At 38.3% G+C, this 23,889-nt stretch overlaps 1 protein-coding gene across 6 annotated transcripts in view; it reads left to right on the top strand.

Moving 5' to 3' along the window:
- Window positions 1-23,173, top strand: part of COBL (cordon-bleu WH2 repeat protein) — a 256,101-nt gene extending 232,928 nt beyond the window's left edge. For 5 of the 6 annotated variants that reach the window (XM_033060207.2, XM_033060222.2, XM_033060229.2 and 2 more), the window contains 5 exons: window positions 9,893-9,996; window positions 11,229-13,237; window positions 13,836-13,955; window positions 16,221-16,472; window positions 21,902-23,173. In XM_033060207.2, the coding sequence (XP_032916098.1) occupies window positions 9,893-9,996; window positions 11,229-13,237; window positions 13,836-13,955; window positions 16,221-16,472; window positions 21,902-21,919 (2,503 nt within the window). In that variant the 3' untranslated portion in view covers window positions 21,920-23,173. The remainder of the gene's footprint in view (window positions 1-9,892; window positions 9,997-11,228; window positions 13,238-13,835; window positions 13,956-16,220; window positions 16,473-21,901) is intronic. The other variant, XM_033060214.2, reaches the window with a different exon arrangement.
- Window positions 23,174-23,889: the final 716 nt, after the last annotated feature.

Below are 23,889 nucleotides of genomic sequence, written 5' to 3'. Positions count from 1 at the left end.
ATATTTGTAAACAAAACGGCTTTAAAAATTGTACTTCTCTAAATCCTTTTGAGGTCAAGCTGCTAAGTTTTTAAAAACCACTTCCTAAGCATATAGGAAAGGGAAAAAAGTAGGTTTTAAAACTAATTGCATGAAATTCTTGTTTTAATCAGATATAAATCCATTCTTAGTACAATGTTGACTACAGATAAATTTGGAGAACATTGGTTTCCATTTTCACTGTCAGAATAGCTGCCACCCCACTAGTAAAATGTGTTGGAAACTCAGAAATTCTACATAGTTCTTTGATTAATACTTTCAGGACCAAACCAACTTCTTAAACCCCAGATAAGTTAAAATGCACTTTGTGTGAACAACCAATATGAAGCTAGACAGAGTTATAAGTATATTTCATAAGCTACAAAATTTTACACAGAGTTCACTCATTCTATCTTCTACTGTGTACACTAGTGATCTAAACTTAATTCTAAAAGGAAGAGAAGAACAAAGAAATTGAAAGAATGTGTTGCTACTGTGAAGTAGTAGGGGTTAGAAGCAGTGAGACTGAGTTCTCATTGAATCTGAGCTCTACTGAAGCCAGAAATTTTATTTAGTGGCTAATTTGGCTAAGGCTTGGGAAAAAAAGGTTAACAAGAATAATGGAAACATTTAGTTTGCCATTTTAAATTCTAAAACTGACTAAACATTGAGCTTTTCATCCTGTGAAATAACATATTCCTAAGAATTAATAGTGCTATGTACTAAAATAATTTTGTACTCTGTGGATTGTGAAAACTACCCTTAAAGTGGAAGAAAATTATATTTGGAGTGTGAAGGGCTGTAAAAAAAGTCCAGGTAGTATTCTGCCCATCCGTTGTGAAGAACTGCAATGAAGAGCAGAATCAAGTCCACAGTTCTTACCTAGATTTGCTCCAGAGTTAGCCTGTTTTTCAGGACATCAAGAATATTTTGTCATGTTACTTCCTTTAATTAATTGTATGTTTTATTTTAAGTTAATTTTTCTCAGGGTTTCTGGAGTTGTTTACTGGATGTCCTAGTTGGTCTCTGTGTGACTGTAATGCCTGATAGCACTAGAATATCACAGCAGGGTCTTCATCTGCTGCTGAAGTCAAGGAAACTTGTGAGCACTTAAGGGTGCAGTCTCTGACATGGGATATGTTTGTCAGCTCACAGCAGGGGAAGATTGTGGCCAGGTCAGAAATTACACCAACCACAGGCTCTGCACAGACAAATATGACAGCACAACAGAGTTCCGATCTACTTCAGTTCCCAGAGCACAGAAACAGAAATTTCTAAAAGAAGGTACATAGATTCCAGGCTTTCCATGCTGGGGTCTTTCCTCAACGGTTTTGATTTTCTGTTCATGGTAACAACTTGCAAATGCACTCTTTTTCGTTTGATTTGGGGATTCTTTTTCGAGGAATCGTACTCTAAATACACATACTAATTAGCAATTAGAATATCAAAACAAATGTCAAAACACTCCAGTCTACTCTCAGCTCTGCTTCTAACCTTTTAAACCATCTTGGTCTCTCTGCCAAAAAGAGGGATCGGTGAGGTCCCTTTCTGACACTGTTTTTTTTACAGTAACAACCATAACACAGCTATGATATCTCACGATACATTTGTAACAGTGTCTGGTGGAGCAGAATCCAGTCCTCAGCTGGAGGTGCCAAGGGCTAAACCCATATAAATAATTGACTACATGCAACGTTTGCCTGTGAATGTTTTAATATTAACTGCTGAGTCTGAATATTGTACTACATAGTTCTCTTTATTCATATCCTTTCTTATGGTTGATGTCTTTGTGTTATGTATCTGTTCACCAAATTTTAATATATAGTGTTAAATGAGTAACAAGAAAACCACAGAGAAGCTGAAATGTTGCTTATGTAGCACTAAGTACATCTCATGATCTCACAGTGTTGCAACCCTGTCCTCCCATACCCCCTCTTTTCCCATCCCTGTGTGGTGTCATCACGCAAGCTCCTAGGGGCAGGGATCAGACAATTTTAAACGCCTGTAAAGCATCATGCACACCTACTGTCTGGAGCTTTATAAATAATTACACATTAAAAATTATGTTAAAATAATATTATTAGGGATGCTAGGTCATGTGCTCAACATCAGGTAACTTCAATATTAAGGCTCTGTGTGTAATCTTAGATTCTCCCCTTTTAACACCAATTCCCCGCCCCCCCCCCCCCCCCCCTTTTTGAACTGTATGATAATGTCTCTGCTTACAGTGATAGAAATCAATTTTATTTTCTTTCTAAAGTACTCAATAAGACAGATATGCCACTCAGTTCAAATTCTCTTCTGGAGACAGGACTACTTTATTTCCTTTGGCTCTTTTTGTGTTACTCATTGCACTGGTATTCACATGCTATGCAGACTTTAATTCATTTCTCTGCACGGTGCTCATGTGATGTCAAGAGGTGTCATTTTCCTGTTTTAGGGAAAGAGAGCTGATGGGCTTTCCTACAGTCAAGGCAGAGTAGAGAACAGATAGACCTTGCCAGATCTACTTTTTTTTTCCAGAGGGCTGAGTATTAAATAGAATTTAATGTATTAGAATGCAGCACTCCTTTTCCTCCAAATTCTGTTCTAGGAAGACATTTAAACATTTTTGGTTGAAATAAAGTAATAGTATGATTTTGGGCATGATATAAATTGTCATGTGGACTATAATCTCAAAGTCATGTGTAGTTTCTGAACTTTATAAGCTACTGAAATCAGTGTTTTATAAGGTTTAACTCCTAAGAGTGGTTCTGCTGGCCTGTCTCAGAAAAAGGAAAACACTTTAAAATACCAGACTTTTTTTTTTATTATTTCTGAAAAGATTTTAAATGTTTTGAAATACTTAAGAAATAAAAGTATTTTAAAATGTGAAGGGAACTTTGTAGTTATAAAACTATAAATAAATATAGGCCTGTGTATGATAAAAATACAAAATACCTTCTATGTGTCTGAAAGGGATTTTCCCCTCCCTTGAGTGTCTGCTTCAGTAGCCATGAGAGAGGAATATTTTTTCACGTACAGCTAGTAGAGGACATAGGGTGGGGGTGGGGGAATCCTCCAGAGATCAGTTCGTGCTGTGGGTCTGGACAGAGATAATCCCATTTCCTTCCTTTCTCTCGGAAGAATTTGTTACCTTTGGCTCTGGTCGGGGTAGCTGAAGTGGCTAGAAGGTCAATCCTCTTAGTTACCAACCTGAGAAGTACTTGCTGTTTGCTCCTAAACTGTTTGTATTTCGATGAGTTAGTTTAAAACAAAAGCTTGAACCGAAAAGGGTGGGTGAACCTGTTCTGCTTAATTTTCAGTCCATTCACATTCAAATGTTACAGGGTTTTTTATTCCACTTGGGAAGGACAGGACAGAAGGAGAAGTTAGTAGCTGAAGAGAATTCAGCATGGAAGCTGGTCAGAAGGAATAAAAATAGTGGGTGGCAGAAGGCAGGAAGGAAAGGGAAAAACTGCAGTGAAAAATAGCATTGTATGTATGTATTATATATACCTTTATGCACAAACACATTCTGTATAATGACTTGTCACTTGCAACTGGCTCTGAGAAACAGGAAAAAGTTTAGTTCTGTTATTTCTCTATAGGATAGGTTTTATTTTAATTTGGTAGACCTGTTTTACTTTTTTGAAATCAGTTTCAAGGGATAGAAAAGTAGAGAAAGGGTTAAAGTGACACAGAAAATCTCAGGGAAGAAAAATTATTTAATTAAGACACAGATGTCTGACAGATTTGCAAGCCTCTGCTTCTTACATAGTTTTCCTTCCTTATCTCTGGCTTTCCCTTTCCCCTTGTTCCAGAAAACTCTTCAAATTTGGAAATGTTTGTGCACTTTTTTGCTGGCAGATCTTCATGGACAAAAGATATTATGGATATTACGGTTAAGTAATAGATGCTCTCAGTCATTCTCGGGCAAGAATACTGATTAGCCTTTCTGTTAAATTCATCCGCTGGAAAAATACGGTATGCTTTGGAGCTGTAGAACATTTGAAATATTAGAGAGCAGCTTGGTTTGCTAAAGGCCTGATGTTGGCTTACAGGAGCGGAAGGCTCTGGTCCTTTTCTGTTTCTATTTTTCTGTGTAAATCAAGATAAATTATTTTGCTGTACTATCTTGTAACTTGCAGTATTACATTGCACAGGTGATGTGGCTGTATTAAGATCTAACTCATGCTAGTCCACTTTCCTGACTATTTCTGGCAATTCTGTCTACCTATGGGCTTTCCTGTTGAGAAGCTGTTTCCAGAGGAGGAGTGGGGGTGCATGCAGCTAGATGGCAACTAGAAGCTGCTGGTTATGCAGCAGGATCCTGGAACTGGCATATGTCAGGTACTCTGGAAGCTTAAATTACCCTGGTATGTAACAAGCTTAGAGATTTCTAGCATTAGAACACAAAATGATACCATGCAAAAGTATATTTGTTTGCTTTCTATTTAGATTCTTGACCATTAAACATGGAGGAAAATTGTAAAAGGACCATAAACCCAGCTGCTATTGAAAAATAGCTTCATTTTCGTCCTTGCCTCTATTTTCAAGTTCTTATTCTTAATTGGGTGGCAGTATATCTGAAGACACTACTCGACCTGTGCATTAAAGGATTGAAAAATAGTTAAATTCAATCTCTGATGACTTTTATTCAGCACAGATATGAATACAGTGTAAAGAGCTTTGTTTCATGTAGTCCCACAGAATTAGAAACAGAACACAAATAAAAATGGAATGGAAGTGATACCTGTAGCTTACTCTCAAATATATGTGCAACTTTATTTTTATTGCCTATCTAAGAATGGAAAAATGAAGGTTATCTGATATTAAACAAATTATGACCATGTGCTTTTCCCCTTTCCTAGTTGCCTGCCAATTTCCAAAATGTAGCATCAAACACAAGTGAAGACTTTGCTATCTAACCAGTCCTGAATTGGTTGTTCAGACTACAACTTTTTAATTTTAACAGACTTTGGTTAAAAATTCATTCTCACATTCACAGGAGGCAGTAGAAATGGAAAATATTGCTGATCAGGTCATGGCTTTGATGACTAGAAAGTCCAGCACTTACACTGCTCTCCTGCTGCTGTTTTATTACTTCCTTGAAAATAAATGAAAAAAGGTTACCCAGCCTAAGAAATGCAAATAATGGCAAAATGTCTCTAAGATTACAGAAATCATTGGTTAATCCAGAAGACAGTTACCTTCACTTCTGAAGAGTATTTTACCGCATTGCTCACAAAAATGAACGTATAAAAACCCTGAGTTTAGTTAATGTCACCTTTCTGGCCTGATTGAATAGCAAGTTGCTTTCAAAAAGCTTCAACCTAACTTCCCACAACTTAAAATCCTTCAGCATCAGTCTCTTCTTTAACACCCGCCTTGATATATACACATGGTAGAAGCATTTGTCTTTGCAGCATTTATGTAAGAGGTGGATATCATGGATTCATTTTAAAGAGGACAAACTTGGATACATAAAGATGGGTTAATGTAATTCCCCAATACCAGACTGGGATGACTGCCAGAGCTGGGAAGGGAGCCTGAATTTTCCAAAGACCAGTCTTTGGAACTGGACTAACCATGTCAGTTTTTCATGTAGGTCAGGCCCTCTTAGCTGCCCAAGGCTTATGTGAGAAGCTGAATACTCTCAATGTGCCTCGCAGTTGTCACTGCATCCCTGCATTTTCTACTGCACAGTATGCCTGTATGGATTTGGCTTATTTCAATGGCTCTGTCTTCCCACCCCACCTAGTAACAGGTCCACAGGAGCCATGTTCTCATGTCTTTTGTTGTAGCAAATATTGTGCAAAATGGGTAAGATTGCAAGTCACATTCAGTTAACCTGAGATATGTCTACTACTGGTTGTTTCTTACCTGCTGCCATTCAGGTAGGATGCAAGTCTCCCTGTCTTCCATGTAAAGTCTAAGAGCCCCAGACAGATGACTTGAATATTCTACAGTATTTAAAATGGCATCGAGTAACTGCATTTGGATAACTGAATGTTTTCCTTCATCCCTGCTCTGCAGTTTACATAGGTCTATGTTGTATTTAAACATTTATGGTGGGAGGTGTGGTCTCTGCCTCTGGTGTCATACATGAGGCTCACCAGAACTCCCAAGAAGTGCTCGGTGAACCTTGGGTCAGATTTATCATTTATAGACCCACAGGTAATGCTGCTTTGACTACAACAAAATGGCAGCTTCTCTCATTGCAAATCCCTTGTCTTACCACCAGTTTGGGTTTATTTTTATGCAGCATTTCCTGCTAGTTTTATCAGAGAAATTTCTCTCTTTCTTAGAATGTAAACTTTCTCATAAATGTATGTCTCCCATGGCACTAATTTGGTAAAATGCTGCTGTAAGTTTCATTTTGTCTCCAACTGCGCAAATGACTGCTAAGGAGTAATTAGGCATTGTAGCCTGAGCTCAGTGGAACATTAAATGCTGTAGTTTAGTAGTCACTTTGCTTCGTTCTGTGCTCTTGCACAAATCTCTGCTAATCTACATAAGTAATATGTGCGCAGGCTTCCAGGAACCATGCACATTTGCCATTTCGAGCTTGGGCTAAATGCTCACTAGTGCTGTATTTTTAGCACCTCATGTTTTAACCAGGAAGGCAGCGTAAAGGTTATCAAGTTCTTCCCTAAGTAAAAAAAAAATAAATAAATAAAGCATGTATGAGAAAATACCACTGGTAATGTTTATCCAGAATGTAAAACACGGTATCGAAATAAGTCATATTTTTCTTGGCTTCTGGCCAGAACAGCTGTCAACAAAAGAAAAGTGTGTAGGGTTAGAAGGGAAGAAGGCTATGTAAAAAAAAATTGAGGCCCTTTTGTTTTCCTTTTTCTGTGAGAAAACGTCTTAGCATATTTGTAAGTCATGTGAGCTACTGGAAACTGCAAGACCTTCACCTTACAAAACGCATAGTCCATTCTAAATTCCCAGTGGTAAGAATTCTAAGAAAAGCCTTTGTGATTAATCTATACCCTCTGACTTGCTTTGTAGGTGAGTTTGGAGATGCATCAAACAGTAGTTCTTTTAGAGATTTAGAAATGCAAAAGAAAAGATTGGTGCTTTTCTGAAGCTCCCTCTGTAGCAGCAAATAAGATTCGTATTCATTCATTTTTAATGCATTGTTCTCTTTCCTTCAGAAAACTTCTGTGAATTGGATAATATTATCCTAGTTGTCTAAATAGAGGATTGAAACAGAGATTGAGAGGCAAATTATGTATAGTCACTGCATAAGTGCAAAGAGGATAATGAAAGAAACCACTGCTGGCTGTTGTGCCCAGCAAGGAGAGGATAATTTTGTTGTGAGGAGTCATTGAGAGATTCCCACTGACAGACATGAGAAAAGAACTGGTCACTGCAGTGCAATGGACCTGCATTCCATGTTTGAAGCCCAGGAATGCTTGTTCCCATCCCAAATATGTTTTTCTAGATAAATTTCCCATAAGATTCTCAACCTATAGTTTCCTGTAGAAATTCCAGCACGGACAACCTTAGTAATACAGATTTTGGCTGTATTGTAGAAGAGTAAGGCAATAGACAGGAAAATATAATCAGGTACCAAAAGGGGGATGAGCTGGCATGGCCTTCATTAAATTAGGTCTCATGAGTTTATAGATTTTTCTCCCCAGATTTTGGAAACAACTTCTCCACTATAGGTCAGAGAATGAGTCTCAGTGTGTGGGTCACTTACTTGCCTCCAGCTGTGTGCAACTATTCTGCAAGACCAGCTTTGTAAAGAGGGAAGTGGTATTTGCTTTCCATGATGGATAGACCTGTTGCTTAGCTGCACAGTTTGAATGGTTCTCCCATTGGAAATGCTCTCTCTGAATTTGCAAATAAATTATTTTAAATGCACTCAGAGGAAAATATATTTTAATAATTTTATGAAACTTTCCACTGCAAGAACAATATAAAATTCAGTTAGTTCTTTCTGGCATCTTCACATTGACAGTTTTGTTTGTCAGTCTTCTCTCCCAATTCAAATGCTGCGATAAGTGTAAATCTTTTTGTCAAATTGCTCACATGAGCAATCTCATTGATTTATGGATGTGTGTGTGTGTGTATGTGTGTGTGTGTGTGTGTGTGCGCCTCAGAATACAGGGGGGCTGCAGTCCTACAGTGCCAAGTGCCTGCATTGGAGACTTTAGCTGATTTGCTTCACCATCCTCACAATCCATCAGGGGGAAAGCTCAGTTCACCATGAATCTTGCAGTGTGGATGTTGAGCCTGAGCATCATTAGATCACTCTGGCTTTTGGGGATGTTCAGGGCCTGTCAAAGCTCAGTGGTAGATGTTGGAAGAAATTTTATTCCAGTCACAGAGCACCCTGTCTCTTCCTTTATATTTAAAACAACCAATTCTGATTTCACTCTTGGATTCCAATTTAGGAAACCTCTTAGTCATATCAAGCCTTGTTGTCTTGAATTAATCCCATCTGTGTATTCAGATACACAAGAACCTGTGTGTGAGAGCTTTGGAAGGCTTCCTTGAAGGTGTGTGTTGTTGTTTTCATGGATATCACATACATGAAACCAGCTTCGTAAGTGCAAGGCAGTTTGGGTAAAAGTAGAAGGATCAGGCTGCAGAACTACTACAAAAGATCTAAAGAAGAAATGAATCCTAAATAAATAATAAAGTAAAATCAAATAAAACATTCAGCATATCCTTTCAGTTGCTCCTGGTAGGAGAAAGGGAAAAATCAAACAACAAAGTAGCAAAAAATGAAGCTACATTGTTAGACAAAATTTAATGTCAGGAAACACCCCTGAATTTTTATTCAGATTACTATCTTAAAGAGAAGAAGAAAGATGGAATTTTCTGGTAGTGTTTGGTAAACTAAGAAAAAAATCTGTCATCTGTTACTATATTTGTGCAATTAAGGGTATGATCTTGAAAAGGGCAAATCTGCTTCAGCCAGCTAGAGTTAGCTTAATTGTGGCTAGAATGGAAATTTACTTTTTCAATAGACTAATCACGAGTCTTTTCTACTTTTTCAATCACTAATCGCAAAACTTAGATGCAGTGTCACAGACCACAATGTCTTAAATTCAAGTGAGGTAACTGAAAGAAATAAATTGTTCAAGGTGAAATTCTAGTTTCAATGATTTAGATAAAAATGTTCTGCTGATCAAGATTTTCCTCTAAGGAAAAGGAAGACTGTTGTGTACCAGCCTGATATACAGGTGGATTTTTGTTGTTCGTTTGTTGTTTGTTTTTAATTTTAGGGAGGTTTTTAGGATTTTTTTTTTTCTTTTTTTTTTCTTCTTTTAATAAGCCAAAGCAACACTTGGCACTCACTCTGATTTTAGACTTGTCTTAGGTCATTGTACAGCTTCATCAGATTTTTGTCAAAATCAGGACCCTTGATATGTTTCATTAGAAACTGCTTTCACTCTCTCCCACACCTCAAGAGGCAGAGTGATTGTCTAACAGTACTTTGAGTATTTATTTTCCATTACCATGCAATTTTTATTTAATTAAGTTGCACATATATGGTTATAGTGGGTGCACAGGATGATTAGTGGTCTGCCTTAAAATTGTATGGATATGCAAAACCTTTGTCCTGGCATATGCTATGTTTCTGCAGTCCAACCAAAATGCATACTTCACACTGAAGCCAGACCATTTCTTTACAGGCTTTATTAATTGTAATCATTTGATTACCAGCACACTGGGTATGCTCAAACCACCGAGATCTTTCCTAGGTGTGGATGTGTCAGTATGGGGGTTTGTGTGTAAGGCTACATATTTTTCATACTTTTAGGAATGAGTTTCAGAACCCCAGTGGGAGACAAGGGGCTGAAATTATAGTGTGTTTCAGAGCAACAGTGCAAAGTGAAAGAAAATTATTTTCTCCTCTTTCCTTAAGCAGGCAAGATGAAGCAATGGCTTTGGCTAAGCATGAGAATGAAGATACATTTATTGCAGCACAGCTCCAGCAGACTTTGGCTAACCTGGATGAAGATTTAGAAGGTAGGAAAGTGTGTTACCTCTGAATTGCAAATGACAGAGACACAGCCAGTGGATGCAGAATCTAGCTGTACCCTTGAGACATCCTGTATGTTTCTCACTAAGATCACAGGGAGCAACTCATGAGGTAGAATGTGGTTCCCCCAAAGTGGCTACTTTGCTTCGGGAGCAGACACCCTTTATAGGTTCCCACTGAATATTTTTATATTTTTCAAACTGCGTATCAGATTGTCATTGTATTTCAGTGTCTTCTACCAAAAAAAGATGAACAGCAGCCAATGGACACATTTTATTGGCCAAATTTAGTATAATTTCATTTACTTTGGTAATACTAAATCAATTGTGAATGTGTTTAATGAAGAATCCCTCTGTTTTTATTTTATCATGAAGTGGAAAAGGATGGAACATTTTTGTACCCAGCGTCTCCTCTGTGTTAACAGGCACATTTAAAAGTTAAAAATGGAAAAACATGAAACAGTGGGAAGAGATAAAATGTCATGTTGTGCTCCTCTTTTTCCTACTGTGAATTAAAAATACTTCTCTATTATTGGTTTGTCAACAAATGACATCAAGTACTTTTTTTTTTAACTTCCCATCTTCATTTTAATACTTCTGCAATGGACTTCAGTCTCATTTGATTTCTTGTGAGTTCTCAGACACAGCCATTCCTTACCTTATGTTGTAACCTTTGGTTTATACCAGCAAATTTGAGAGGATATATAGCCCTCTTGCACAATGAGGCTTCTGGAGTCACTGGTAATAAAGGGTGAGAAGAATGGAGAAAAAAATAAAAGTACTGTTTCTTTGTTTGCTTGCTCAAGGAAATCCTTCAGCTGGGCTGTTATTACTAACCAGGTCTGGGAAACATAATTTGGAGTTGCTTGCTGTTTCTTAGAAATGTTTCTCCTTTGGAGTCGTGTGGTGAAATGTTTATCACTTAGATAAGTTAGTCAAAGATAAGGTATGAACAATAGATGAAATTCTGCTTTCAGCTGCTTTTGTGTGTTTCCCACTGGCTGAAGCAGGAGGACTGCAGGGATATTTTGCCAATCCTAATCAGCAACCAGACAATAAGAAGGACCCAGACGTCTCCTTCTTTTGTAATACAAAAAACCCCCTTGTTACTTTAAGTGTAGCTAAAATACCTGATTTACTTAAACTTGTACTGTTTGTGTGATTTATAGTCATATTGTCTAAATACCCCCTATATGCAACATTTTATGTGTATTTTGCAGCAGTGGATGGTGTCAGTAACTCTGACTCCGACTACACCAGTGAAGCCTTGAACCCACATATAAGGAAAGTTGAGGCCATCCAAGATGTTTCCATTTCTGTTCCAGTAACAATCATAGATGATGCTCCCGAAGTTAGCACCTCTAATTCAGATGAAAATCAAGAGATGGAGATTAAAGTTTCGCAGAATATCTCAGCAGACTCTGTTAATGCAAGAAACCTCACAAATAAGAACAACAATGCAGGTTCCTTTGATAAGGGACACACAGATGGTGGAGCTATATGCAAGGACCTAATACATCAGCAACTATCTGAAAATGAATTCCTTCATTTGCCTGTGGAACTGAGGAGAGATATGTTTGAATCACTCACATCCTCCTTTGAAAAAAGAAATGAAAAGAACTTAAGACTGGAACCCTCTCCTAAACATGGTGTGAAGTCTGAGGAATGTAAATCCAAGCTGAGTGCATCTCACTCCAAAGCCATGATTGAAATCAGTACAGCAAAAGAGAAGTTAAATCCAGTTAATGAATGTAGTAGCAGGGAGAGATCTCTGAAAAAAAGTAAATCAGAGCTAGAAATCAAATGGCCACCAGCAAAAAAAACAGAAGTAGAAGTCCCATCAACACCCACATGGTGTCATCGTGCCCAGAATTCAGGATCAAGCTACGAACCTAAAATGGGTTTGACAACCTTTAAAGTTGTCCCTCCCAAACCCGAAGTAAGACATTTTGATAGAGGAGTTTCACTCTCCACTGGTGCCATTAAGATAGATGAACTAGGCAATCTAATAGGCCCAAACACCAGTGTTAGTAAGCAGGTACCAGGTTCTGCTTTTGATGAAAGTGAGGAAATTCATATTGGGAGAGTGAAGGCATTCTGGAGGTCAAGTTCTATGGAAAAGCAAAGTGATGACTCTGCTGAGCATTTTCTTAAAAAGTCAGCTGTCACCACAAACTCTAAGCCCTTTACTGTAAAACATGAACACAAACCTGTCTGTCTTGCAGCTCCAAAACCTGCAGCACCACAAACTGTTACTACCCAGGCAGCTGAAAGACAGTCTGAGAATGAAAGGACCAAACCAGCTCCTTCAGTTACACAGTCCCAGGCAGCACCTTTAGCAGCCCCAGCCATTAGCAAGGACAAGCTGGAACTCCCGTTTGTAAAGCCACACAGGAGAACCTCAAGTCAGTATGTTGCCTCTGCCATTGCAAGACACATCAATGCAACTACCTTTAAATCTGACACTGTGGAATATAATGAGAAAGATGAAAATAAGCTAGGGGCAGGAGAGGTTAAGAATGAAGCAGAAGTTTCACCAAAAAGATGTATTATTGTGGCCAAATACAGCCCTGTGGAAACAGAATCATCAGAAACAAGAGAAACACTTTCAAGTATTTTTGCTTCCAGTCAGAAAGCATCCCACAGATTTACACCTGGTGATAATTCTGGCATGGAAAACAAAGCAGTTAATATCAGGGCACCAAATCAAGCAACTCCTGTGAGTTTCTATAAAAAGAATGGCAGTGTCCCACTTACTAAATCCTCTTCAAAGGATAACAACAGTGCAGAAGATGATCATGGTTTAAACAGCAAACTAACTGTAGCAGAGAAAAAGACTGTGTTTGACCAGAAATATGAGACTTTGACCCATACTAACTCAGCCTCACCCCTCAGGTCTCCTGATCTCCAAGGAGTCCCATCCTCTTTCAGCTCATCTTTGCGAGTCACTAAATGGCGTCCCACTAATGGTGTGCAAGTTAGTTCACTCAAAGCTTCAACTGAGCTAAATGGTGCAGCAGCAAATGTAGAGTCAGAACAGGAGGAGAAACCTGATGATTCAGATGTTAATACTGTTGGTGAACTGGATGTTAATGTGCAGACCAATATTTTTGGACCAAAGAAGAAGTTCAAGCCTGTCATCCAAAAGCCAGTTCCAAAAGACACATCATTGCACAGTGCCCTAATGGAAGCCATTCAAACAGCAGGGGGAAAGGAGAAACTCAGAAAGGTAAAGTGGAAACCTTTTTTAACCTGACCAGACCGCAGAGCCCTATATTCACCCTGTCAGACACCAAAGGTGTAGTAACTTGTACAGTTGCTGGTGAGGCAGAGGCATTTGAAAAATTTATAATGGCAAAATGCAGACCAGTGCTGCTTATTCTGCACATCCTGTACCTTATGCAACATCATGGCTGCTGCACTAGCTGGAGGAGGCAGAGGGTGCATAGGTACAGATAAAGGAGAGGTAATTGAGGTTCATTTAAGAACTAAACCCCCATTTCATTGTGTTATGTGAAAACAGGAACACACAGCATGGAGAAAACTTGTAAATACCTGCAGTGAAAGAAAGTTGCATTTTGTTTTCCTAGAGGACAATAGTATGTCACTGACTTCATGCTCAGAGGATATGGACTGTATCTCTAAGTACAGAATTACTATCTACACATATCCCTCAGTGTGCATAAGGTTTTACAAGCAGACCCAAAAAAAGACAAACTGATTAGTCTTCATAGTTTGTATTCTGGTATAAGTGCCAAAAAGTGTTTCCTAGCTATCTCAAAGTAAATATCTAATAATGATGTGCGGTTTATTCCTTCATATTCTAGGTTTCAAACAGTGCACTAAATGGTAATCACGGAAAACCCTCATACACTGAGCCAGAGAATGAGCGCTCAGCCCTACTAGCGGCAATTAGAGGCCACAGTGGCACCTCAAAGCTAAAAAAGGTAAGGAATCAATATGGTAAGTGATATTTGAAGTGCAGCCTATTCCTTCTGAGTGTTTTGAAAAAACCAAATATCCCACAAACGAAATATTGTGCTGCAAAGAGAAAAGTTGAGGGAGTAGCCATATGACAGAAGAAAAGATCTGACTTAGGCAGAGAGCATAGCAGGTTCAATCCTATTTTCTGCTATAAAACCTGAAAGTCTTTCAAGTAGTGTGCTTTTAGCTTAGAAAGAAGCATGTAGAAATCCAAGCCAATTACAGGGAGTGTACATAGAAGACATAGAATGTTCATCATTTTCACATTTAGGTGGGGTCTTTTGGGTTTTGGTTGGAAAGGATGGTTTTGGTTTGAGAGGACTTAATCATTATCTAGTTCCAACTCCTCCATTTTGGGCAAGGACATCTCCCTTTACACCAGCTTGTTCAAAGCCCTATCCAACCAAGCCTTGAACAGCGACAGAGATGGGACATCCCAACTTCTCCACACAGAGAAGCTGTGCTTTAAGAGTTTGCAGTTGGATTAATATATTTGCATTCCTACCAAATATATATACACTCAGCTTCCTGCAAACACACAAGGGCTTCTTCATACATGCTGTTTATCTGCTAACTTGGTACAAATTGTATGCAAGTAATTTATGCTGATGTTTCATCAACATTCACCACAGCAGGATGATTCCTTCTCTCTGAAAGATTTATCTAATCATTAAAGCATCTCTTATTCCTAATAGCCAAAACCTGCATTGTTCTAGCCTTAGTTTTCACTCAGTTGACTAATCTGGCCAAAGATGTGTCCTTGGCAAGGAGGTTCCCATTTCCCTCGTGCAATGACTCAGTTCATTAGCACATATCCAGATAGCTGGCATGAGATAGAAAAATTCTCTTGCCTGTGTTTGGGAATTACTTCACCCCTCAAATATCCTACTGCCCTTGCTGCAGGTAGGGCACAGCTTCCTCTGAGCCTGTGAGCAGGATATGCTAAGCAGCAGCAATCTTCACACATACTTAACTGCATTCTGCATTCATTAGGAATAAATAGCAATTTGTGTAAAAGAGGCTCTGACAATGAAGTCATCACAGAGACTTTTTGGAATACTTTCCTCTGGCAGAGACGTTTTTTCCATGATTTTAAAGGAAGTTGCCTAGAAACCATATACTTTTTCACACCATGTCACCTGTGCTAGTTAAATCAGTGTGTTTGTGTGTGTACAGGGTGCAATACAGATGTGCTGTCCCTTTCATGTTGTCTCGAATTTAGCCTTTTATCTAACATGACATGATGCTCATATATATATTGTGTACATATATATGTATAGCGAAGGAATGTAATACAGATTCTCTCTGTGGATTATTTTAGGGGAGATGAATCCTTTAATTTTTCACCATACTAGCTCTGTGCTGCAGTTTGTCTGAGAAATGAATTATAATGGGTCTGCTTGGAAACCTCCTATTTGGCCCATAGTACTGAATTTCCTAATAATTGCTGAATCACTGTAATTACTAACAATTCATCATGATTATTACTAGTAATGGTATTAATGGCAAAAGTATCTCTTGAGACAGTTGAGGGAAAACTGGCTGAGTCTGAAAGACTGTATTCTTTGCCTGCACGCATTTAAAGTAGGATGAATTTCCAAGCTGGTAATTTGTGCAGAAATTTTAGTTTCTGAAATTCCACAGAAACACACTTGGAAGAATAATCAATTGATTTTGTCCTCAGTACTTTCATGTAGCTCTCTCTAGTCTTATTTAAGTATGGCTGGAAACTTTAGGTTTAATGACTTTTATTTCAGTGAAGCTATGTCTGAGAGCTCAGGTCTGGAAGAGCTTCCCTGTCATCTGAGATTATTTCTGTGCGGCCCAGACTGCACAAAGTAATTATATTCCTGGGTGGCTACTGCAGCCTTAAAATATCTTCCTGGTTCCAAAACCCTTGTGGTTGTTTCCAGATTAATACTGAGTCCAACTTTCTCTCTTACCTTACATGCCAAGAAGAGTTACAGGATACCGAAGCTCACAGTAAATAAAGATTGAGTTTCTGAGACAGACTCAATGCCAAGTCCTCGATGCTGGTAATCAGCCCAGCTGAGTGATGTGAGTGAGTAGTAACAGATGTTCAACCTCATGAACAAACAAAAGTTCTATGGGTTTTACATCATCCAAGAAAAGTGAAATCGGGGTACTGAAAGTGCATCAAATGCCAAATAATTACAGTTTAGCTATGATTGATATTAACCACGTTTTTTCATCTACATGATGAGCAGATCTCCTCAGTGGCCTCCCAAGAGCTGCAGCGTTTTAGGGATGCAGAACGGTCCTTGCAGAAGGCAGAAGATCTTCAGGAAGAGCAGCTCTGTATCCCACCTGCGCCTGCCCAGCCACCACCACCACCTCCCATTCAGCTGTCAGCAGCAGCTCCTAAATCCTCTGCCACAGCTTCAGGTAATCCAATGGAGGCAAGGCAAGCCCTGTTGGAGGCCATTCGCTCTGGTGCTGGAGCAGCAAAGTTAAGAAAGGTAAATGTACTTTCATATTTTACTGAGGATGAAACAACATAGGCTTGCTGTTTTCAGAACCATTATTAAGCTGTTCTAGGCACAATTTTTTTTCTTCCATTAGAAGAAAGTACATGCACTATTTCCTCTAACTGAATTAAAGATTGGCAATGTATCTGGAACCTTTGAACAGCTAATGAAACACACCTGTGCATATATGCAACCATGTGAACAGACAATGCATTTTATTAAAGAGACCATCAAGAGCACCGCTATAATTTCAGAAAGCATTTTCATGACCTTTTTGTTTTGTATTATCTGAGATAATAGTGGATATCCTTTAGACAGGATGAGCCTAAGAAAGATCAGATATGAGACCCCAAAGCAAATTTATGAATAAATATTCTCTCCTAATTTCAGTAATGTGTCCTAGACCTTGATTCCCAACACTTAAACCTTGATCACATGTGCTGAGAGCTGTCAGTAAAACTGTGAGGTCAATTTAATGTCTGCCTGAAGTTAATAATTGAATGAAGTATGTTTTGTGGTTAGATGTGAATCAGTCAACTCTCAAATTGCTAAATGCTCAGTTGGCTATGTGTGATTTTTGGAGCAACTATACTTATCACTTTGATCAAAGTTTGTTCTTCCCAGTCTCAAGTTATGCTGTGTTTCTTGGTAAAGAGAAGTTGTCTTGAGTGGAGGCATCCCAATATTACACTGCAGTATCCAAGAATAGACTTTGATCTAAGGACTTAAGAGAATGTAGAAAAGCAGATGTAGTTTTCCCAACACATAAGTTAGCTGATGCCATCCATAAACATGTAAATAGTCTTTAACCTTACTCACTTGTTCTCTTTTAAATAATTTTAAAATACACTCAAATTTTAACATTGAAAAGTTGTCAAAAAAAGCTGGTTTCTGATAAACCAGAAATTCCACAGAATCATACAAATGGCACAAAAAAAAGATCAGTAAATTTCAGGGAAATTTACATCAGCATGTTCTGATCACATCAGAACATTTTTCGTGTGAAAAATAGCATATATGTTATGCAGACAATTATGAGGACCAGCTGAGTTCACACTTTGTTCAGCTTGGAGAAGGCTGAGGAACAACCTAATTGCAGTCCATGCCTTCCTTGAGGAGAGCAGCTGAGGGACAGGCATGGTCTCCTCTGTGTGGTGGCCAGCAATGGATCCCAGGGAATGGAATGCAGCTGTGTCAGGGGAAGTTCATATGACCGTAGGAAAAGGTTCTTCACTCAGAGTATGTTTGGGCACTGGAGCAGGCTCCCTAGAGAAGTGGTCACAGCACCAAGCCTGACAGAGTTCAAGGAGGAGCTGGGCGATGCTTCCAGTCATATGGTTTAGTTTTAGGCAATTCCTTGGAGGAGCAGGGAGTTGGACTCAGTGATCTTTATGGGTCCCTTCCAATTTGAGAGATTCTCTGATTCTAAGACTACAAATTATGAAGAAGTCAGGCTTTTATTTCCCCATTTCACCAAATGACAGAAAAAAAATGGGACTTCATGCAGTTGTTTTCTAGATACTTCCAAATTTCTTATTCTTCCAAATGCATTGGTCTTGCAGAAGTCTCTGAGGGGATCCATAACTCTACTCATGAAAACAAGTCTTTATCATATCTTTGGGGGTTTATTTCAAAACACTTGGATAACCAGTGCAGGTCATGAAAGTACACTATAAAGACTGATGCATTCTGCTAAATACTGTGCCTGTCTTGTCTCATTTCCAAGACAGAATAATTTTTGCTACTTTGACATTGAAACAACAGAAGAGTACATCTCATTATATAGGTCTCTCATGAAAATAAAAGAGCAATGTTTTGTCCAAGACAGAGTATGATTTTCTTATTACTGTGCTGTCCTTCCAGATATTGGATATGCAAGCTAGTCTTATGTATGCCAAAGTCATCATGACACTTTGACATCTGAGATCTCATGCCCTTGATAACTGATTAAAGTAAAAATGTTGTCAGATTTCTGAAAAGGCTTTCCATCCAGTGTGGTTTAATATCTCTTCTAGTTTTATGCGTTATATTGAGAGCCAAATTCTGATCCTTCCCTGCAGCTGGACAACTTGTGACAGCAAAAGTTGAATCCATAGAGGAGAGAGAATACACAATAGCCAAATTTCAGTGTTTTCTTCCTGTTCCTGTCTAAGGAACATTGAGTTTTTTATAGGCAGTGGCTGACAGGTTGCTTTGTGCCCCCGCTGAAGCAAATTTTTTCTTTGTTTTGCCTCCTCTGTCAAAGTTCTATGATGTTGTGATTTGGAGATGTGAGCACAGCACTGTTTTTGGCTTTGCTTTCTGGAAGATTTTGGTTGCAGCAACTAGACAGCAGAGTAGGTAGTTCAGTTCAGTAATGGCATCTGTTTCTCTTGCATTGTCTTCCCAAAGTCTTCTGGGACAAAGGCTTCTGACAGCAAAGTCATTTATTTAGCTAATATTGTGGAGAACTGGGAAAAATCTGTGTTGCTGACAGCAAAGTCATTTATTTAGCTAATATTGTAGAGAGCTGGGAAGAATCTGTGTTGCATAATTATGTGTGACTCGGTGCTTATTTATGTGAGGTTAGTTGCAATGGAAGTAGATCAAACATAGCTGTCACGGGAAGCAAATGTAAAAAGCAGCCAATTGACTAGATAAGGAGCATCCCAACAAACATCTGAGCTCAAGTAATATCTGTGAAAAGGCAGCTCCTCCACTCCTCCCCTGATTACACAGCTGTTTGCTAAAGTCATGAACTTTAAGGTTAAAAGATTCGCTCTGCAGGAAATGAGGAGAGAAGTTACTGCAGGCTGACCTTGCTTAGCTGAGAGTCAGGGTCTGCACAGCACAGTCTCTAATTGGGTCAGCCAAAAGAAACCAGAGCAGAAATAGATGCTTGAGGGAAATGCCAAGTATACTCAAGATAGTATATGCACAGCTCTCCTCACTCTTCCTTAATCCATTTTTTGGAGTACTGTGCCTGTTTTGGCAAATAAATCACTCTTTGTTTTGAAGAAATGGCTTCTGTTTTATTGCACACTTTTGCTGTCCACAGACTCCTGAAGGAAAATGCTTGCAGGTGCCAAGCCCAGTTAAGCCTGCTCAGTCAAATGGTTCGTCCCCAGTGCAGGGTAGTTCAGAGACCTGCCAGAAAGTGGTTACACTACAGATCCTACCCAAAAGAAAGGGAGACACAGAAGTGTTACAGGAATGGGATGAATTTACCAGTCTGGAGAAGACCTGACAATGTGCAAGAAAGTAACCCTTTTCTTCAGTTTTTGAAATGGTCTGTCAAGTAACCTGACAGGAGTTCATCACAGACAAAGTATAACAGCAAGTCAAGGGGAGTGGCATCAAGTAAAACCACCAGCCATGATAGGTTTCCTGGTGCCTTTAGTGGTTAATTATGAGAAATGAACATGTCTCACTAGCAGGGAGGCTGTCCCAGCCATGGGGTCTGCTGCATGTGCAAAGGAGAATCAGTTGCTCTAGGAAGTAAACGGCTCATCTAAGACCAAATTTTGGCTAATTCTGGTGGACAAAACTCAGGTCATAGAACTGTACCTTTTGATGTTCTGATTTTAAAAGTGAACAAGTGTTTTCCGTAAACTGTGTCAAACAGTATCATATAGTTAAGTTTATATATATGTGCAGTTTTTAACTTCCTGTTGCCATCTCATAAAATGCAAAATAATGTAGCTAGATGTCTGAAATTCTCTATGTCAATGCATGTGTATATTTGTGTTTTGTAACTTGCCTTGGGATTTACCATGATTATTTGTGGAAAAAAACCCATAACTACACATGCAAATAACCAGTTAGATGTCTAGCTGTAGGTATAGTTGCAGCACAAGTCCATGCAGGATTAAAAATGTTGCTCAACAAAGGGAAGCTATAAAAGTTGCTTTAGCTTATATGCCATACACTCATTTTAGGTAGAGTTGTACCCAGGGATTTGGTAGAAATATTGCAGGGGAATGTGTCTGCACATGGTGGGGAAAGCAAGTTATATCTCTGAAGAGCAGGCTGTTGCTCTTGGTAAAGTGATTGCTTTCGATCACTTTTTAATGGTATGTTCAAGGAGATTCTGCAGATTCCATGTATTTTCCAATAAAGATTGGTGTTGCACCGAAGTAGCCTTTTCTGTTTGTTCACTGAGATTTTAAAAATTATTTGGCTCCATCACAGTTCCCACAAGCATTCATGGTGATGTTTGGCATCAGCATTAGGTCACGTCAGCTCTTGATACGTGCAGTGTATCATTCTGTTGGCAATCAAAGGAACCAGGTAAGGTAATTACTGGACGAATTGCAATGAGTCTCTGTATTCTCTGGGATAATTTGGAGTTGGTTGTCAACAAGTAACACATCGATCAGAATTATGACACGTTGAGTATCTTCTAGGAAGCATGGCCTAGTCCCATACCTTTATATCAAGCAGTGGACCATTCTTCTCATATAAACAGAGAAATACAATTGTAAATGAAAAAATACTGTTTCTTATCATTAGTATCTCTGGGTGCAATGAAAGAAATCACAGATTCAAAGCCACAGTTGATGTAGGCATTGGTATGCTGGAAATGGGGCAGGAGGCCCAATGATAAGGTTGGCCAAGCTTGATATACAGGTAGTCAAATGAGCCTATAAAATTATTCTGGTTCCCATGCACAGTGAGAGGCAGGCATTTGCATGCTGTTACTCTGTTTGAATTGGAAGATAAAACATAATTTGAACTCTTCACCTTGCTAATAATTTATACCATGACCTATTTTTTTCCTCAACAGTAAGGGTCAAAATGGAGAATTTAGACTTGATCAAATGCATTATTCCTGTTCAGCTTTTTTGGTGATCTTAATGTATATCTCTCTGATAGAATCAAAGCTCAATAACTTTGAATTTGGAAGAGCACCTTAGCATATGTGTTTAAAATTAAGCATATGCTTAGATGACCTGAGGAGCGGAAAGGAAGATAAGCATTTGTTTAAGTGGTTTCCTGAATCAAACCCACTGGGAGTTTCCTTCATGCAATCAGGAAGCAAAGTACTCTTCAATTGATTTTTTTGGCCAGTAACAACTAACCAATACAGAGCAGATTTTGACTGACAGATGTCGCATTCTTGCAACCTGAGCTTCTTTTCATTCTACAAAATGAAGGAATTTCACAGAAAAATGCATCACCTATGCTCTAGAAATAACACAATTGCAAACATGATACCTAAGGATGTATGAGGTGTAGGTTTTTTAGGGAAGGATAGCACTTTTCATTAGACCAAGTGGTATAGCTAGAAAAAAAAAGCTGATAAGCTTAAGTAGTCTCAAGGAGCAGATGAAGAGACCAAGCTTGAAAACAGCCCCATGGGAGAATGTTTGGTTAACAATGTCAACAGTTGGAGGTTTGAAAATATCTTGAATAATCATATGCTTTTTTTTTTGTTACAGGTCCCTCTACTTGTTTGAATCATGTAAAAAGAATACATGGAAAATCTAACCCCATATGCACCCATCATCATCATTCAAAGTCTGAAGTGGCAAAAAAACATCAAGAAGTTTAGTTTATTCTCTTGACTACAAGCCAAAATAAGTTGTAGTTAATTTTCTGTGTGTTCCTGCATAATGGTTCTAAGGGGAAAATATGTTGCTCTGCTGTAAAGCTTCTGTGCCAAGGAATTGTGTTTTGCCTCTGAATATTTAAGGTTGCCAATAAACTATTCTTGTTGGCAGGTTAATAAGAATATAAACACTGTGCAGTCCTGTGTTAATACTTAATTGTGTTTATGGGCAAAACTAAAAGCTTTGCTAGCTATCTGAAAAGTAATACTCATTTCCAGCTGCTAAAAATATGTAACTATTTCAAACTATTTACTTGCTTCTTTTTTGATTTCAAGAAGGGCTGTAAGTGATTAGGGTGAAAACCAGAGTAAAGATTTATTTTAAAAAAAATCACAAGAAAAAAGTTATGACACCTAAATTGTCATGTGCTGGGGTCATTGGTTTTTAAAATTAAATTAACTTAGTATCTCTGCTGGAGCTCTAAGAAAGCAGGCAATCAATAATGAATGTGAGACTGTGTCTATTGAAAAGTTACTTATGGGATATGATGTATAGACTGCTAATGTGCAGAGATATGCTGAACCCTGGTAACAAACATGGCACTTCAAAAATATTGAGCCACCTTAAAGGATCTCTATTTGCGACAGACTGTGAAGATTATAAATAAGATTCAGAGTATAGAGGTCCAAGATGTAGAATTCTTTCTGCACTGTAAAATGAAGACAAGCTGGTTTATATCCGTAACCAGGACTTTTGTGGTCTGTTGTTCAGGTCATGCATAAGTTGGCCCTTGGTTTCTAATTTGTATGATTGTTGTATGTTGTCTCACAAGTATTTATAGCAGCATCTTTTTCAAATATTAACTACTTTGGTAGTTGTTGTTGTACATATTTTGAAAATATTTCATTAAATTGATTAACTTAAAAAGGACAAATTAATTTCTTTTTCATATTTCCTATATTGTAATGAAACTGAAGAAGAGGAAGTTTGTACATTTACATTTTTATAATCACAGACTACAGTGGTGGCAGATTTTTTCTTTAAGCTGGAATTTAAAGCACGAGAATATTTAGCCATCTGCATTTAATGTGACTATATATTATATATTGTAAAATATTGATGTCTGTTAGTGCCACGAATAAAAACAAAATCAAAACCTGACATGACTTTAAAGGTGCTTTGGCTTTTTTTGGTCAAATATTTTCCATTTACTGTAAGAAATTAGAACTAGAAATAGACTTTAGCAAACCGGTATCCTGTGCTCAGTATCTCAAGTCTAACATAAAATATCTCAAGCCAGGAAAATGTTCGCAACTAACAGTTTAGAAGTGCAGTAGAAATCACCAACTAGGATCAATATGTGAGTTATATACATTTCAACAATGATAGAATACTGGTAATATTCCATTTCTTCATTAGGGAACCTTATATATTTAGAATTAAACTTGCACCATATGATAAATAACATCACCTCTGTTGATTGTGATTATCCTTCTTTTTGTGTGCTGGAGATCAGAAGCACTAACATTAAAAATGCTGTCCCAGGAAAGGATTCAGTCACTTGTAAGTTTGATGCTGTGGATATTCCCCACAGCAGCAAATATTACTTCCTTGACTGGTTGCTGCAAGGCAAATCTCAGTGCATCTCTCCTTCTTCTTGTTATTAGTGTTACCTGAAGGCCCTGGGTGCATAGCCCTTCTTCCTAACACCCTTTTAGTGTCGTAAGTTATATGAGTACTTACTTTTCAATGTAAGGGATTCAAAACTGGATTTTTTCACAATAGCATCCTCTGGGTTTCACAATGCAAAGGATGTGGTTCTGGTTGCTGGCACGATATAGAACTAAAATTTCTAAGTTTTATGCATAGATAAACTT

Source organism: Catharus ustulatus, chromosome 1 (assembly GCF_009819885.2).
Source record: "Catharus ustulatus isolate bCatUst1 chromosome 1, bCatUst1.pri.v2, whole genome shotgun sequence".
Classification (NCBI taxonomy): domain Eukaryota; kingdom Metazoa; phylum Chordata; class Aves; order Passeriformes; family Turdidae; genus Catharus; species Catharus ustulatus.
This window is presented reverse-complemented; position numbering and strand designations above follow the sequence as displayed.